At 56.2% G+C, this 18,201-nt stretch overlaps 1 protein-coding gene across 3 annotated transcripts in view; it reads right to left on the bottom strand.

The window, feature by feature from the left end:
- Positions 1–351: 351 nt before the first annotated feature.
- MYO18B (myosin XVIIIB) overlaps positions 352–18,201 on the bottom strand; it is a 70,588-nt gene continuing 52,738 nt past the window's right edge. For 2 of the 3 annotated variants that reach the window (XM_074844242.1, XM_074844241.1), the window contains exons 40-43: positions 12,197–12,330; positions 11,249–11,290; positions 10,448–10,609; positions 352–3,335 (exon numbers count right to left, since the gene is read on the bottom strand). In XM_074844242.1, the coding sequence (XP_074700343.1) occupies positions 2,057–3,335; positions 10,448–10,609; positions 11,249–11,290; positions 12,197–12,330 (1,617 nt within the window). In that variant the 3' untranslated portion in view covers positions 352–2,056. The remainder of the gene's footprint in view (positions 3,336–10,447; positions 10,610–11,248; positions 11,291–12,196; positions 12,331–18,201) is intronic. The other variant, XM_074844240.1, reaches the window with a different exon arrangement.

An 18,201-nucleotide genomic window follows, 5' to 3' on the forward strand; every position in this document is an offset into this window, starting at 1 on the left:
GCCCGATTTGCCTTTTCAAGCCGCCGTTGTGCTGCAGCCACCCCGGAGGGTCCAACGAGGTTGTGCACATTGCTGCAAATTTCCCAGTTGAGCAAATTACTCAGAAATCACTGATGGAAAGGAGAGATTTGTTCATGTTCCAGTATAATTTTGCCACAAACCTCTGATAAATGAGTAAGTTTGGATCTCTTCTCAGAAAGAAGGTTGAGGCTGAAAAAAGAGCTTTTTGTGAGCGCAGAGAGATGGGGAGGCTGGAGGGTCTCAGGTGAGGAGCCCCCAGCCATGGGACTCTGCACCTTGCTGCATCCACGGACCTGCTCTTGCTGCGGGGAAGGAAAGACAAAAAGAGGCTTGTGTCAAAGAAGCAAATATTTTATTGTGTAAAAACCAAGCAGACATCCGACTACAGCCTCCCATTGCCACACGCACCGCAGCGCTGCCTTGCATGCCACTGGGATGTGCCCAGATGTCCCCAAGGGGCAGGAGCTGTGAAACCACGTACAGATCTGTCTTCAAGTATCTATGGAATTATAAAAGCTTCAGAGAAAGTGTCAGTCCCTGGAAACTGAAAAAATAAAAGTGTATAAAGAGAGATGTTCTGGAACGTGCAGCTCGGTTTGATTGACCCACCAGCTCCACTGTTGCTGGGTGTCGCACCGATACCCAAAAGCATCCTTTGGCCACTTGGCTGATTTTTGAGCAGCGCTACGTGGGATGAGAGATCTGGGCTGCACCTTCTGGCTTCAAAAAGTTTGGTGTTCCTCCAGCTCTTTGCAGCATGGCCTTCCCCCAGCCAGCGTGGCTTGTTATGAGGCATCTGTGGCAGCCGCTGGGTTTTAATTACAGCACCAACTCCTGAGTCAAACGACTGCAGGAGAACAAGGAAGTCCCTCGTCCCAACGGCTGGCCCTGAGCAACGCTGCGGTGGTGGGAAACAGGGCAGGAGCGCAAAGAAACCACAGTATGTTTAAAAACAAAAGAAGTCTCATCATCTGTAAAACCATCCCATGACTTTTGGGGAGCCACTTTCAGTTTCCGTTTAAATGCCACATCTCCGATCAGGGGCGAGGAGCAGGGAAGCAGATTGCCCGGTCGCGGCTCCTCGCTCGGTGCAGCGCCGAGGCCAGGCGCTGCACTTTATTGAAACAAAGTCTGGAGAAAGTGGGACGTTTCATTATGCAAATTGTGCTTCCTGGAAAGAAATGTTTTATTAACACGCGCTCCCTTCTTGTGTTGGCTTAGTCAATTTGGTCACAGCTTGACATCCAATAAGTTAGTCTAAAGGCAATGGTTTTACAAAATGTTTTTTCTAATCTATTTTAAACACTTAATTACAGTTGCGGCGCATTCATTAGGGACTTTGCTTTCAAACCTGGATTGCAGTAATAAATCCTAATTCTCGAAGTGTCGGTTGCAATACAGCCATTGGCTCCAAGTGGGTGTCAGAGGCAGTTGCTAACTGGGGGAAGCTCACCTGACCCGGGCGGGACCCCGCTCCTCCGGAGGGGGTGACCTCCAGCGCCCAGCCAAAGCAAATTTCAAATTAATCAAATGAGCTGGGGCAGCTCGGTGGGGCTCAGGGGGATGCGCCTGCGTGGTAGGAGCTGGGGGACACTATTTTCAGGAAACTGGGAGGCCAGGGAGCGCAGTGGACTCAGAGCTGGTGGTGTGGCCAGCTCTGGGGCTGTCCCTGGCACTGCCCCCATTGCCCACCCCCTGCAGCTCCAAAGGGGGCAAGGAGAGGGCAAGGGGGGACTGCTCCCCAGTGTTGCACACCCCGCGGGGCATCCCTGGCACCGTCCCAGCTGCCGCAGAGAAGGGAGCACAGCTGGGCATCGAGGCTGAAGCCAGGCCAGTGCCTCCCCTGCCCGGGGCTGCTCCAGTGTGACAGGGGGGAACGTGGGGAGCCCCGCTGGCCCCAGACACCCTGTCCCCACGCACTCCATGGCATCGGTGCAGGCACCGCGTGGGCTGGAGGGGCAGTGGCTTGGGGCCAGCGCCGCAAACCTGCCACCGCTGCTCTGAGCCAGCTGCCAGTCAGCCGAGCTTGGTTACCTTAGTCTTTTCCCAGATATTTCCTCATGATGCTGTTGACATCATCTTCCTTCCCTTCTGCCTCTGCCCGGTGGCTTGCCCCGCTGCTCTGGGTGCTGGCTTTGCCGCTGCACCCCTCCCCGTCCCCTCTCTGGGGCTGCGGCCGGCGCTTGATGCTGTCAGCGCTCCTGGAGGAGACGAGCGAGCCAGAGGATGAGGAGGAGTCGGAGAGGTCCCCGGGGTCCTCCCGAGGGACTGGGCTGTGCTTGGCCATGCCCTTCATCTCGGAGGATGTTGAGCTGCCCGCTATGGCCTCATCCTCAAAGCGGACAGTGAGGGGCCGGTGGCCGTCCTTTCTGTCCCTCCCGGGCTTGGCCAGGCTGCTGGTGGAGCGGGATTTGCGAATGGCCGGGAGGAAGTCGTCAAAGTCGATGTTGGTTCTCCTCTCATAGTTGAGGGTGGGTATTCGCCAGCTGAAGGGATCGCTCCCCTTCCCCTCACTGGATGCCGAGCTCAGGAGCCCTCCGGAGCCCATCCCCACCTCCACATCTTCCACCGATGGCTCCAAGTATCTTCTCCAGGAGCTCAGCCGTGGTGCGCCCAGCACCTCCATCCCCACAGCCGGTGAGCTCGGCCGGCGGCTGGAGCTGTCGAAGCTTTGCAGGAGGGAGTCGTAGGAGCCGAACTTTGATGCTCTTTTCAGCGCTGGAGAGCGTGCCGGCTCTGAGGCCATGCTCCGCAGGCTGGAGGAGCGCACGAGGCCAGTGCCTGCTCCTTCACCTTCCCCTGGCTGATTCCCATCCAGCTTCCCCAGGGAATCCTCCGCCACCGGGAAAGCCCGGCAGCGCCGCAGGGCTGCAGCACCGGTGGTGCGGTAAATGGGGAGGGGAGAGGCGTCACCCAGCACCGGGTGCCCTTGCTCCCGCTCCACTGCCCGCTGCCGCCGCAGCTCCTCCACGTACTCAGAGAGGGCGGCCGACGAGCTGGGCACCGGCCCTGCCGCCGGAGAGAGCCCCCTCCTCCTCGGCACCCTCGGAGACAGCGGGCTGGGGAACCTCCTGTCCGGGGCGGGGGAGCCCCCCCGCCGCAGCACCGACGGGGACGTCTCTCCTATCCTATCCACAGGCTTTTTCAGGCTCTCCAGCTCCTCTTCGTCTGCTGGAGGTTTTCCATATTCCCATCTTCTAGCACCGAGCAAGGGACTCGGCATCCTCCCCAGATCCACAGCATCGACGGACCTGGCAGCACCCCGGGAAGAAGCTGGCTGGCTCAGTACTGGTTCCTTGGTGTCTCTGCTCACCCTAAACAAGAGATATTGGTGTTAGTTTAAGCTGCAGGATTTCCAGTGACCATAATGTCGTTCAGCAAGGACAACGCTGAGCAGCGAGAAGCTGGTATTGGCATGGCAGTCTCAGAATAAACTGCTGCTGCTGCACCGAGCAGTTGGGCAATGCCCAAAGATTTTATCCTAAATAACTCCAGGTCAGCCAACCTGGCAAATCCTTGGTGTAGGGTGTGTGGTGCTTTGGCTCTGCCAAACCAACACATACCTCCAAATGTCCTTTTTTTTTCTTGACAGATTATAGCACTATGTAGGATTTATTTTATTTCTGTCAAAGCCAAAGATAATTCACTAAAATTTTATGAAACCAGCTCGCAGACCCCCCCAAATGCATCTTAACATTATTGTGGGGCATGTTTCACCCAGGCTGCTGCTGGGGAGGGAAAACAATTGTGAACTGCAAGAAGTAAATAACACCCGTGGGAATGGAACCTCACCCTGCAAACAAGGGGTGATGCAAGGACCATGTGGGCTCCACCGCTGCTCGCCAAAGAGGAGCCACACTGGTCACCATCCCCGCTGGACCCCGTCCCCAGGACCCGCAGCCCGCGCCCGGCAGTCTGCAGGGCTGGTGTAGCCAGAACACGGTGCCAAACTTGAAACGGTGTCGGCTCAGCGTGTTGCTCTTGCTACTGGGATTGCAGCTTGTGCAGAGTGCGTATGTGGAGTGACAGAAAGAGCAATAACAATAATAATAATTATTATTATTATAATATGGCACGGCCCTCTGTGCTGAGAGCAGAGCAGCACACAGCGGGTCTGCAGCCGGGGCCGGCACATGGTGCCAGCCTGCCAGGAGACGATGCCCAGGAGGAGCCTTGCCCGCCAGCTGGTTTTCCTGATTTAACTCCTGCTCCTCTCCCTGGGGTCACAAGAGCTGCTCTGGCACCACTGCGGTGATACCGCTCCCACCCCTGCACCGGCCCCTCACTGAGCGGGATGGGGACATGGTGGCAGCATGGCAGGAGCAGGGGGTGGTCCTGCCTTCCCCAAACCCTGCCTGTCCCTCCCCAATGGTGCTGAGCACCTGCTCTGCCAGGACCGGAGCTTGGCAGCATCTCCCTGGGCACCGTGGGATGCCGATGCGGTGCCTGTTTTGCTGCTGAAGCCCCTCTCAAGTGGCTGGACCTGGGCACGTGAGGGCTGCAGAAAGGGCTTCTCTGCACCAAGCCCGTCCCCTTCCTTGTGCAGCTGATGCACGGAGATGGGGAGGGGCTGCAGTCAGCGGTGGGCTCAGTGTCGCTGGTGACACTAAGCCCCTAATGTGACACTTTACATCCCCCCCCAAGCGCCTATGTTGGCTTGAAGGGCTGAAAAAATGGATTTTGTGCCCGTCCTGCTGTAGGGAAAGGCAAAGGGCCTCCTTGCCAGCACACGGCTGAAACAAAGCAGGGCTCTGCAGAGCTGCGCCGCGTCTCTCCTCGGTACATCGCTTCGCATCAACGATAGCCAGTTACTATCTATAGGCTGCTGGCGCGCAGCCGCTCGCCGGTGAGACGGGGAGCGTAGGAGCCTGCGAGCGACACGCTCTGGCAAAGGCTGTGCCCAGTGCTGGCAGCTGCCGGCACTGCCGGCAGATTATCCCCACTCACAGATACCCCCGGCATTGCTCAGCCAAGGGGCATCTGGAACCGGCCTTAATGAGGGGGCTGCCAGGGCATGAGTTTGTCTGAGGAAGAAAGGAGGAGGGCAAAAAGAGAGCGAAGGGTAGAGTAAAGCAGCAGAACGTAGATATAAATACATCCCTGGGAGGCCGGCAGGCTCTGAGGTGCAGGAGCAGTGGTCAAGTTTGACATCGCCGGTAATGAGGCATCCTGCCCCGGGAATGCTGGCGTTGCCATGGGAACGGGCTGAGCGCAGATAATCCAGCCACCGCGCGGGACCCGTTCGGACCAGGCTCTGCTGACCCGTGAAATAATTTACATGCCGAGATGGGTTGAAGGCGAACTCCCGGCTGGGAAACGCGAGTGATTGCAGAAGTGATGGGGCAATGGAGCAGTTTCAGGTCCCCGACACCCGCCAGCACAGCCCAGGGCACGGAGGTGCCCGCCCGGCCCCGGCGCTCGCCGCCCTGCCACGCGCCCGCAGCCCGTTAAACGAGCCCAAACCATTCGATTACTCAACGCAAAATAATTTAACCAGAGGTTTAATCTCTCCAAAACGCGGCAATGTCCAGGGCTACCCCGCGCCACCGCACCTGACACTGCTGAAGCTTCACAGCTGATTAATAGTTTGAGACACTTCGATAATGCCGGTTTTAGGATCCTAAATTGCATTTACCTAAGTAGCTGGTGTAATCCTTCCCTGAGAATTTGTAGGGAAATTGCTCCAATCACTCTCTATGTTTCTGAGTAATATTGTAAACTGACTGCTGCATGACCAGCTTTCATAAATTAAACGGCCAGCTTCAGTATTTTTCTTTGGTTTTTAAGACTGAGATAAAAGTGAGCTGGAGACGTAAGAAGCACTAATGGACTGTGAACACGGACAGTTTACACGCCACTATTTATTGTCCTGTTCAGCATGACGGACAGTTACTATTTTTATGAAAATCTTTAGAGCCTGAAATGGAGTGAAAGCTCCAAACACGGGATCGTTCCTCCAGCTCCCACGGTGAGTACGAGGCCCCACAGCCCCCTGGCTCCAAGAAGGAACCGCTGCGTAACGGAGCATCTCCTGCCCCTGCTCTCCCTGCCCTGGTTTCCAGCAGGATTGCTGAAGCCCGAGCCCGCCCCACCCACCCTTGTCTCTCCCACCAGTCACGTTCATTAAGCGAAACCCAGCCGCAGGCGCCAGGGAAAGGGCTGGTTCCCCCAGGGAAGCCGCATCTCTCAGGGCTCGGCTCCTCGGCCCGTGGCCAGTGCGTGCGGTGTCGGTGCCACAGCTGCACTGAAATCACACCCCCATTTCAACTCACTGCTTCCTGCAAAACGAGCCAGAGGACCACGAGGTAATCCCTCCCATGCAACAGGTTTCTGATGGAACAAGCCCAGAGGCCTGAGCTGGTGCTGCTGTGGCCAGAGAGCCCGAGCTGCCGTCCCCTGTCACCAGTCAAGCTGTGCCACCACGGCTGCACCCCCCCCATTCTACCAGCACCTCATCCTCATCCTTTGTTCCTTTAACGCTACCCTGATGGCTACAAAAAAAACCCACCCCAAAATCACAGAATCATAGAATGGTTTGGGTTGGAAGGGACCTTAAAGCTCATCACCCAGTGCCATGGGCAGGGCCACCTTCCACTAGCCCAGGTTGCCCAAAGCCCCGTCCAACCTGGCCTTGAACCCTTCCAGGGAGGGGGCAGCCACAGCTTCTCTGGGCAACCTGTGCCAGGGCCTCCCCACCCTCACAGGGAAGAATTTCTTCCTTAGATCTCATCTAAATCTCCCCTCTCTCAGTTTAAAACCGTGACCCCTTATCCTATCACCACACTCCCTGAGTGTAGTGGCTAATCATGGCTACTCCTCTCTTGCCCATATTCAAGCCTCCTCACAAGGCAGGGCTCAAGCGAGACAGTCCTGTCCCATCCTGCAGCATCCTCTGCTCGTCCATAGATCCCCGGCCAAGGGCTGGTGAGCCAGCGATAACTCCCAGGGTTGGAATAGCCCCGGGCAGCCCCGGTGGTGGGTGATGCTGCTGGAGGCAGGGCCACGAGCAGGCAGCAGCCGCTGAGCAAAACTCAGCTGCTTGTCTCCGCGTCAGAGGAGAGGATTTTCCACCAGCCAAAGGCAAACGCAGGGCCCGATGCAGAACTCAGAAGGCATCTCTGTGAGCCAAACGGAGTTCTGCAATATGCCATTCACACCAAAGCAAATGACATACAACAATAATTAGCGAAGATTACATAGCAATTAACATGATTAGAATTATGCTAGTTGAAATAATTTATACAATAAAATCCACACATGCACTGCAACACATGACCAGGGATGAAAGTGTGGCTCGGATGCTTTTCCTGGTAGCTCATAAATAAAGCCAAGACAACTCCATTTCAGGGAGAGAAAAGAGCCTGGCCTAATTTCTGTCAGAAGAGGATTTTCTTGTCAGCCGTCATCCACAGAAGAGCTCCCAGTTTCCCATATAATGATTTGCTTTTGACACGATAGTGTTTAAAAATAAACGTGTCAGATCCCCACCAGCCTTGGGACCCGGGCTCCTGCTTTGGTGAACCGAAGCAGAAGGGGAAAGGGTGCTGGGGTGACGCCAGGGCTACAGGCGCCGCAGTGCCACGGGGTGCAGAACCCAGAGGCAGGGCCTTGTGCTGCAGGTCTGTTCCCTGCCTGCACCTCAGGATCGGGCCCTCTGCCGCAACGCAACCCCGACCTGCCTGGCGAGAGGCAGAATAAACACATAAAGTTTTGAATTGGCTTCCTAAGAAAAAAACTGATAGTCTATGCCAACTCTGCAACGTGCTGTATTTATTGAGGCTTAGCCCTGCTGGCCAACATTTTGTACAAGCATTTAAATAGCAGAGAATTAAAGAAAACGTTAATCAAATCTCTCATTCCTGTGCACTGCACTGACGATAACAGCCTTCTATGCTTTCCTCTGGCTTTTGGCAGCTGTTTGTTCAGCAAATATCCCATATGTAGTGCTGAGAAGCGAATGCTAGGAAGATTCATTTTTCATTACTGGGTGCTTGTGTAAGACAAAGGAATCTTAATAAGGAAGAGCTCGTTTCGCTGATCTCATTTTTATTACCTTACCAGTCTCATCGTCTGTTTGTTTGCATTTCATACAGCCTCCATCTTAGATTAGCTGAAGCCAACCACAGCTACGACACCAGGATTTGCAATTCTCCTCTTCATGACCCCCAGGACGGAGGCAGATTTTGTCACACTATTTCCAGGTCTAGCTACAAATTGCCTCTCACAAGGGCCACGGTCAGTCCAGCCTACATACATGCCCTTTTATCATAAATACAGTGTATTTCAGCTCAGAAATTTGATATTAGCCATAACTCCTGATTTGCTGCCATTCGCTCATCATCAGAGTTGGGTCATTTGGCCCAAAGACTCCTAAGCAGAACTTAGGAATTACTTTACTGATGGGTGCTGGGGTGGGGTGGGGGGTCCCAATGAGCTCAGCCGGCTGCTCTCAGGGCTCCCACCCATCACACCCCTGCAGGTCCCAGCCCTGCCCCACTGCTCTTAAACTCTGCCTCGTATCAGCAATGCACTGCTTCAAACTGCTCCAGCACACCCGAGGTGTCCGTTGCCAGCGGACTCGCTCTTCAGAAAATTAATTCTGGCAATAGTTATTTTACTGTATGAAGCAGGTGAATGCAGCGGGGACGCATCTTGCCAGAATTGGAGCGGGGAGCTTAATACTAATGTCTGCAATGAAACAGCAGTCTGCAAAGCCTATCAAACTCCATCAGCACGGAGCATCCGTCTACAGACCTGCACACGACCGGGGAGCAGGCGGGTGCCGCAGCGAGATGTGCCGAGCGCCAGCCTGGCCCCTGTCCTGCTTCCGGGGAAAATGGGGGGGAAAGCCGGGAAAATAGTGCTGCATGTCCTGATACACCACCCCCGGGAAAGCAGCGCAGTGGGAAAGGCCCTGACTCAGGGGCTGCAGGCAGAGGTACTGCCAGCCCTGAATTCAGCTGGTCGGCCTTCCCGCCCACTTGCACCCCAGCTGCCACCTCGTCCCACGGCAGCCACACACAACGTGGGCAGTTCTTTGTTACAAAGCTGCTGTTCTGCAGATCCTCGCATGCAAAATGGACAAACCACCTTCCCAAGGGGGGGATGATGCTCTCTGGAGCCGCTTTGGCCCCGCACTGCGCCAGCCCCAAGACTCAAAGCTCCGTCTAAGCTCCCTCTTGGCTCTCCCAAGCCTCCGAGGAGACCCGATGCCCTTCCCTGTGCCCACCCCCCCCTTCTGAGGCGCAGCCACCAGACCCTGATTTACAAAACACAACCTGCGCAACTGTTTCGCACGAAACACAAAGAACTGGTTTCTCTGCGACCCCACGGTGCCAGGGATGGCTGTAAACTGGGGGGGTTGTCTCTGGGCTGGAGGGTCCCTCCGACGGGCACCTGGGTGAGGCGGCTCTGATCCAGGCTGGGTGCTTGGGCACCCGCTGTGCACTGGGCAGCCCTGCCACCGAGCACCCTGGGGTGGCTCCGCGAGAGCCAGGCCAAGGTGTTTTGCCCATGCGAGTGCTTGGGCCACTCTCCAACTCCCTCACAGCCCATTAGCATTACCGTCAAAAATTAACATATTTTATATTAGAACTGTATAAATGCATACTGTTTCCTCAGCAGCGAAAGGCGAGCATATGGCATACAAATCCTCAAATAGGCTGCATCGCCTCTTTAAATTATCTCTAGAGAATACATCAAGGGATATTATACTGCTTGAAGCATGTTTTTGATGTAGCGACTTTCATCTAGTCTTCCACTGATCCTGGTGTGGCAGCGAGTACCTTCCCTGATTTGATGCTTTGACCTTAAATACCACAGGCCCCCCCCCGAGCTCCTTTCTGCATGTCCTGAAAGGAGCCCAGATGAAGTGCCCACTGTCCCCGGGGCAGCATCTGCAGCCCCCCCCACCCTGGTAAGCCGCAGGGACCCCCCTGTCCCTGAGCAGCTGTGGGCACTGCAGCGGTGCCCCCGCAGTGCTCCTCGCTGTGCCGTGGGATCCATCACCCGTAAAGGGTGATTTTACTTTTGTCCACGGGAAAATAAAAGCCAAAGAGAGCACGTGGGAGCCCCTGAGGATACACAGTGGGTTGGGATGCTCGGCTCTGCTGAGGGAGTTATGGGGTGCACCCTCCACGTGCGTCCCCCTGTTCGAGGGGCTGCAGGGTGTGCCCCGAGGGGGCAGGGTGCCCACAGCCATCTCTCTGCGCCTGAACGCTGGGAAACCAGCCCTGCCTGCAGCCTGCTCCTCCCTCTCGTGCCTTTTTACAAAAAAATAAAAATACAGGCAGGTTTAAAATACCTTTGTGATGGCTTGCTGTTGCAAATATTTTTCTACCCTCCATGCATCTGCAAGCTGGCACCAAGCACCTGTGGTTTCCCCAGAGGAAAGTCGCGGCGGGCGCCCGTGCCGGGGGTCCCTTACCTGGAGCCCTGGGTGCTGTGGCTCCCCACGGACTGCATCGAGAGGCTCCCGGCCACGCTGGTACCCCCCGGGGAAGACCAGCCCACGGACGATCCCGGCCAGGACTTGATGCTCTCTGCAGGCTCCAGACTGAGCGTGGAGCCGACACTGGAGCAGGCGTCCCTGTGGGGAGAGATCAGACCCCGTCAGCTCTGCAAGCGCAGGCAGGAGGGCGGGTGGCACCGGGAAGTGGGAACGTGTGTGAGGGTGAGAGTGGCACAGAGTGGAGGCTCCTGCACAGCTCCAGCAACGGCATTTTTGTGGCACTGGCACAGATCGGATAAAACAAACCTTTCCAGGCAACCTGGTCCTTGTGCCATTGCTGCTGCCATTAACTATTTCCCTCATGCTTTTAGAGGTGCCCTGCAGCCTGTGGGCAGGAAAACCCCACTGCTGCCTGCAGTGCCCAGGAGCAGAGCTGCAGTGATAGAGCCAGTGTGACCCCGGGTACCCCAACGTGCCCTACGCACCCCTGGGCTCCCACGTGGCCAGAGCTACCCCTGCCCGCATGCCAGCACCCCCCAGACCAGCTGCAGCGGATGAAATCCTTTAGGATCGGAGTTTTCCTTCAAAGCCACAGACCAATTTCATCATCTCAAGGTGAGAGCATCCCACCGGTTTAACAGAGAGAGCCCAAAGGGAAAGCGGGTTGGGCGGGGGGACATGGGGGCAGGCTGCGGGCGGCTGGTGGTCTGTCACCCATCGCACAACCCCGGTGCAGCCTCCGAGCGTGGGGCCGGCAGCTCCCCGGGGCTGACTCACGTCTCTCTCCTGGAGCCGAGCGAGTCCCGCGCCGTCTGCACGCTGCAAGGGGCGAAAAGAGGGGGTCAGTCAGCCACGGCGCCGCCGATGGCTCGCAACGGCCTCCCCACGGCCACCGCGCCAGTTTGACAGGATGAAAAACTTTGTCGCAGAACATCTCTGGCGAAGGGCAGGGAGCAAAATCCAGCACTTTTCCTGCAGGCAGCAGCTGCCGAGGGCCCTGCCGGGAAGCACTTCTCACCTCCCGCTAAAGCGTCAATTGTATTGGAAGTCACTTTTGTTTTACGAAGTAGAGAATTTCTGAGCTCCCGGTTTCTATCTCACCTTTGCCTGGTTTAATCACTGCATAAAGAAAATCTCTTCTCACCGCACAGTGACAAGCACATCTCTGCTTTTTTTTTTTTTAAATGCATTTATCCATTTTGTCTCCATTTGTCACAATGCCCCTTTAGCAGTGTAGCAGAGGGGAAAATTGAAGAGCTGAAGAAATAATACCTGAAAAATTCACTGGAATTTTTTTTCCTAGTAACCAACCCGCCCAGCTGCACTGGTTCCTGGGGCCCCCCAGCTCCTGGGGCGGATCAAGGGGCAGAATTTTCCATCCATAAACCCAGCGCTGGGGCACCCGCTGACGCACGGCAGCATGCCACGCTGCCAGGGACGGGAGCTCGCCCTGTGAAGGGGGCTATTTCCATCCTTTTTGCTTACATTAAACTGGGCCACGCAGTATGATTCTAAGAGTGATGCTTTTTTCATTAAACCTTCCATTAATATGAAGTTCCTTGTTCGTAAACACGTGGTGCTGCAGCGAAAATGCACGAGGACGGAGCCATGTGGCCGCAGCCACCCTGGCATCGCCCTTGTGCAGCACAGCATCCTTCCCCCCCCCAAAGCATCTGAGCCTGCCCCTCTGCATCCCCCCCCAGCCCCCCCAGCTCCTTGCCTCACCTCTCGGCATCGCTCTCGTCGCTGGACCGCAGCTCTTCCAGGGCCACCTGCAGATCGGCGATGCGCCGGATGGAGGTCCCCAGGTCAGCCTGCAGGACCTGCCGCACCGCCACCAGCTCCGCCAGCTGCTGCTCCTGCATGGACGGCACCAGGTCAGAGCCTGCACCCCGACACGGCACCCGCACCCCGAACCGTGGAGCAGGCGAGCGAGGCGTCTGCTGAACCCCCCCTGCAACCCACCCCAGGGCTCCCGGTGCCCTGCCAGGGCTTGTGAGTGGCTGCGCCCTGTCACATGTGCACTAGCTTGTAAAACCCAAACTTCACCTTCCACGAGAAAAGGAGCAAATGAAGCTGAACCCCTCCATGAGCGACCGGCACCCCCCCACAGTGGATAAAGGCTCAGAGGAGATGAGCCAAAAATCCCGAGCACAGGGCGGCCACCAGGAATTACTGTGTGGAACCTGAACTTAACCCCAGGGAGGTTAACCCCTAAACCTTGGGTTTAGGCACAGGGCTGTACCAGGGCAGCGTCAGGGTGTACAAACAGCCTTCCCAGAGATCATTAGTAGAGAGTAATGTCTTCCTGAGCCAGCCAGACTGGTGTGGGGGAAGTGTATATGTGGCTCAGCCCAACATAGAATATAAAACCTGGACAAAAAATAAAAAAGTTTGAAGAGAGCAATGGGCCACCCACACGTCCCTTCCTGCAGCGGGGGACGCCCAGCGCCACGGCGGTGAGCGTAGAGGGACCGGGGACGGGCACCACATCCGTGTAGTGACACGGGTGTGAGTTGCAGCTGCTGTACGGTGCCCGTGCTGCGATTTCAGTACATCACCGTATCACTCTGCCAAATCAAAACGTGACGCTGATAGAGCAAATGAGTAGATCTGATATTAAACATTAACCCCCCGCCCCGCGCTGTGTGGAAGGTGTAAAAGCACCCGGTGTGACAGCAGCATGTCCCTGCCGGGGATGGAGCGGGGCACAGACCATGGGGTGCTCCCCGGCGTTTCGGGGCTGTTCCTCCGCTCACACCTACCACGCACCTGCTTGGAAACAAAGGCTTTTTCAGAAATGCTGCAGCTGATAAGGAAAACCAGAAACTCAAGTCATAATTTAAACTACAGGGACAAAAAGCCGGACAAGTGGCACAACCTGGATGGCTCCGTGGACCCGGCATCGCCCGCAGCCGGGCGGCCTCGCCACGCACCAAGGACGCTGAGCCGGCACTGCCCGCTGAGCCCATCGATTCCAAGTCCTTTCAGCTAGGGAGGGAATCTTTGTGCCGTTTTCTAAACCATCACACGGCAGAGAGAGAAGGCGAGTGAGCGCGAGCTGCAAATTCACTGTGATTGAAGCTGCCAGCTGTAAAATTGCCATCTCGGTGGTGACAAGGTGAGAGATGATTTGCGGCGCGGGCTGCGACAGGCCGCGGCACAGGAGCCGGCAGCCTGTCAGAGTAAATAATGAAAGCCCTGGGATCACTGGGTGCGCGGGCCCGAGGGGAAGAACGTTTCAGTTCATAAAAACACGCACAGAAACATCCCAGTTCGGGTTGCACAGCATCACGGTTGCTTCTGGAAATGCGCTGGGATTGGTAAAAAACCTGAACACTGCCAAGAAGCTTTTTGAAACTCCGCGCGTCGAAGTCCTTTGCTTCCCTCCTGGCTTGGGCAGAGGATGGAGAGGACCCGTTTTGGTGTGGAAACTCCTCTGGGTCGCGTGGGGATGGCCCACTGTCCGGGCAATGGAGATGCTCCCCATGCCGGGGTCGTGCCCGTGAGCAGCTGGTGGCTCAGGAGGGGGCACATGGTGAAACGCTGACCCCCGAGAGGAGAAAAGCCCCACGGGAGAAAACTCGAAGCTTCCGCTGGCTACGTGCCTGTATTCAGAGATTTGCAACTGCAAGACCAGGCAGTAGAACAACAGCTAGATAAAAAGCTCAGCCCTTCAAACAGGCTGATAAGAGTCTCTATTGAACTAGTTCCTCAGCTCCAGGATACAGCACAAATTAAATATAGTTCAGTGGCTGCATTTAATTCCTTCCCCCATTCTGCTATTATTAACCTGACAGTGACTGGCGGGGAGGCAGCCAGGCACACAGCAGCATGCACCCCTCCTGGCACCCTGACCCTGCTCCCTCCTGGCACCCCGGCCCCACTTTCTCTGGCCACTGACAAACAAAATTCCCCAGGCACAACTGTGAGAGCAGCAAACAGCGTGTCCCCCTGGCTGGTGGGGTTCCCCCCCAACCCTGCTGCCTTCTGCATGACAACCCTGGGCACATCAAAAGACAAGGGACCACCGCGGAGCTGATGCTGCTGAGCCGGGGCTCAGTCTGGCTCCCCTTGGGGACACCCCAGTCCCTGGGTACCCACAGTCCGTGGCACCCACACTGCACCCCAGAGAGGGGCTGGTGGCTGCAGGAGGGGGCTGCGCAGGGCACCGGGGTGACTTTGGGGACTGCATGGCTGTGGGTGACCTTGGGGTCCCCTTCCCACAAGCCATCCAAGCGGCAATTTGAATGTAAACCTGACAATACCTGTTTGTTAATGAGAGCGGACACTGCTCAAGCACAGTGATGTTGCCCAAGCAGAGGCACCGTCACCACCACCCTGGCTTCCCGGGCTGAGGGAATGCAGAGACTAACGTGGGGCTGTGCGTGCTCGCTCTCTGCCCAGAGACTTGCACGAGCTGATGCGGAAAGTGAATTTTAGCTCTCGGGGCTCAGGTGTTACTATAAAGTGAATTCTGGCAATATAGATCTGCAGCAAGAAAACGTGGGGAAGGGAAACAGTACCATGGGATTTCTGTGCCCTGCCCTGCAGCTTCGGCTCAGCACATCCGCAGCTCTCGAGGACGCTGCAGCCAGCGAGGAGGAGGAGAAGGAGGAGGAGGAGGAGGAGGAAGAGGAAGAGGAAGAGGAGGAAGAGCAGGAGTCACAGCCAGGCCAGGGGTGGAGTGAGGGGAAATGCCCTGAGTAAATGCGCTGCTCAGCATTTTGGGCTCAAATCAGTGCAAAATAGAAAGGCTTGTGCTTACAGAGCTGCTCACCACAGGCTGCGAACCCCACGTCACACCCATCCCAGCGCTCGATTCTGGATCTCATGCACGGAGGCAAGTTATGTTTTACTCCATACCATACAATTGTCTCAAGGAAGGGAATAATTATGTCAATATACTTACATTTCAAACACAAAAAAAAAATCTTCATAATATAAACTGACAAGAATGGCCCCAGCGTCAGGCCACTGTTATCCCAGGGAGCTGTTAGACACCTCTGACACACGTCGTTTCAATCTAAATGTAAATGTGAGAAGCATTTCCCTTTTAATACAGTAACTGGTCTGAGCATTTACATCCTCGCTCAGGATGAACTGCGAGCGTTGCCAGCTTTTTATTTCCTCTGAGCAGAAAACGGGGAAAAAAAACAGGGACAAGATATTGAGAAAACTCCTACCCCGCCTGCTCACGTGGCTCTGCTGAAGCAGGGGAGTGGAGCGAGTGGTGGGGCCCCTGTGGCCGTGCCCGCTCCCCATCCCGCCGCACCCCGGGGATGAGCCCGTCCTCCCCCACCCTGGGGAGCAGCCGGGAGCTGAGGGAATCACCCGGCTGCCGAGGCACCAGGCGACAGCATCACCGCTCCCCACCAGCCTCAGCAGAGCCCCACCCCACCCGAGCACAGCAGGACCTGCCCCCGCCCAGTTCCCGGCTTCCCCACACGCTGTGGCTCGGTGGCCACAGCTGGAACCAGCTGGCCACTGCCCTTCGCCACGTGTGAGAAACCTCACACGACGCCAGATGAGGGGCTGCCGGGGAGTGGCGAGATGCGCTGCACTGCGGCTGGGCCTGCGGGGAGGAAAGGTGACTTCACATCATCTTGCCTGCGTTATTTATCATTAATGGCCCATTATCGGAGCCCCCGTGCTCCGGCTGGCGCTGGTGATGATGGGGAACCCAGACTGCTGCTGGGGCGGGGCGGGGCTGCAATCAGAGGAGCCGTGCTGATGAACGGGGCTTATAAAGAAACGGCTGCCGGGGGAATCAGCTCTTTCTACCTAATCAGGGAGGGGGCGAAGGCTGGAGCAGCCACCCTCACGCTGCACAATGCCTGGGGAGGAAGGCAGCAATTTTCCAACCGTTTATAAGATTCTTTTCTCCTGCTACTCTTTAGCCTCTGCAGGGGTAGGATATGCACTGCACCGCAAACCCACCCGCAGGGGGATTTCAGCCCCAGCCACACGCACAGACCTCGGCCGGCGGCTCGTGCCAGCCCACACACACGAGGAGCAGCGTTGGGGCTGCCCCATGGGAGCCCAGCGACTCCCCAAAATGTGTCCTGCACACTGCGGCGGGGGGCTGCTTGCTCAGGGTGGGGACCCAGCCACCAGGCCAGGGCCCAGCTGACCGGGAAGTGTCGGTGTGGGACTGAGCTGCCAAAGGGCTCCCCTCAGCCCTTGGAAGCCCCCCCCGACCCCACAGAGAAGCACAGCTCATTGCCTTCTCCCTTGCAAAGCAGCAGATACCAGACTTGCACAAAGCTCCAGGATCTGCAGCTCCTGCCACAAACCAGAGATGGTGAAGCAGAACCAACAGTCCTTTGCTTCATGTGTAGGTTGATTTTCCATTGAAAAGCTCCACTAATTTCTCTCCTGCCTCGCAGCGGTTTGGAGCAGCCCTACCACGTCCATCCTGCTGACCAGCCCACGCACCCGGCCGTGGCACGGGGAGCACAGGGAGAGACGGGGAGAGACGGGGACGTGGCACCAGCCCAGAGCAAGGTGCTCAGCTTCCCAAAGTGGGGCTGGGAGCACTTCTGCTACACGGGCTCAGGAGATTCCTCTGCCATTAAACCCCAGTTCCCCGCTGGCGCCGGCAGATCTGGCTCCTTCCACCAAACCAGCCAGTCACGCACAGCAGACACCAGCCTGACCAGCTCAGAAACCCCGGCTGATGTATATTTTATAATCAATAAATAAAATATATGTTCTGCCTGGCTTTGCATACATTTCCAAATTAGATTCTCCCATTCACAGCGTATCGGCGGAGAGATCGCCCCAGAGCACAGCACTCCCCAAACCTGACAGCACCCGTCCGCTGGCAGGTCAGAAGCATTTATTTTAGAAAGCTGAGGTTAACTTCTGCTGACAGGGAGCCTGAATTAAAGGCTCTCTCAAGACAAGGGGGATGGGATCACGCTGGGGGATGGTCAGTGCACAGCAAACCCACGCCTCGGCAGGGCCTGCTGCTCTCACCCAGGGGGGCTCGCAGGAGGGTGCTGCTGCACATCAATGCTGGGAAGATCCTGACAACACGAGTTACGCTGCAAAAAAATTAATTCCTACTGCAAGTGTCACAGCCGAGGGCTCAGCAGCGGGTCTGGCCCGCTGGGCACTGTTCCCTGCACTTCGGGGGCACCAGCAGGAGCGGAGACAGCTCAGCCCCGGTCGGAGCCCTCCGGGAAATCGGGGCGAGGGGACATCTCAGCTGACAGCTCCCTCCCTCCTACCCCCTCATCCCCCAGCTCTCCACATCCTGGCTTTGCTTTCATTGCTTCTCTGGAAAAGGATTTCCAAAACCTCTTTTTCTTAAGAGCTTCTTTTTCATCTAATTTTGTCTCAGAAGCATTTGAAGATAAGTTAAAAACAGCTAGGCAAAACCAGTAGTGAAATAATTTATGGGACTATAAAGGATGCCAAGGCACCGCAGAGCATCCAGCGCCGCGTCCTCGTCGTCGTCTTTTATTTTTGTTTGTGGTTCTGCTGTCACAACATAACCTTTGCAAGCTCCCATCCACCTGGAGTGAAGTGTAATCTAATTAGTCCAATTTGGGTTTCTTCTATTTGAATAATTTAGCATACACCTGCAGTATTAATCAATCATTATTATTTTTAATTAAGTAATTAACTCGCAGGTTTTCGGAAAGTTGGAAGTGACAAAATTTCTGCGGTTGAAGTCTGGAGTGAGACAGAGCAGAGCAGCTTTTTGTGGTGTGAGCAGCCAC

This window comes from Strix aluco, chromosome 18, assembly GCF_031877795.1.
Source record: "Strix aluco isolate bStrAlu1 chromosome 18, bStrAlu1.hap1, whole genome shotgun sequence".
Classification (NCBI taxonomy): domain Eukaryota; kingdom Metazoa; phylum Chordata; class Aves; order Strigiformes; family Strigidae; genus Strix; species Strix aluco.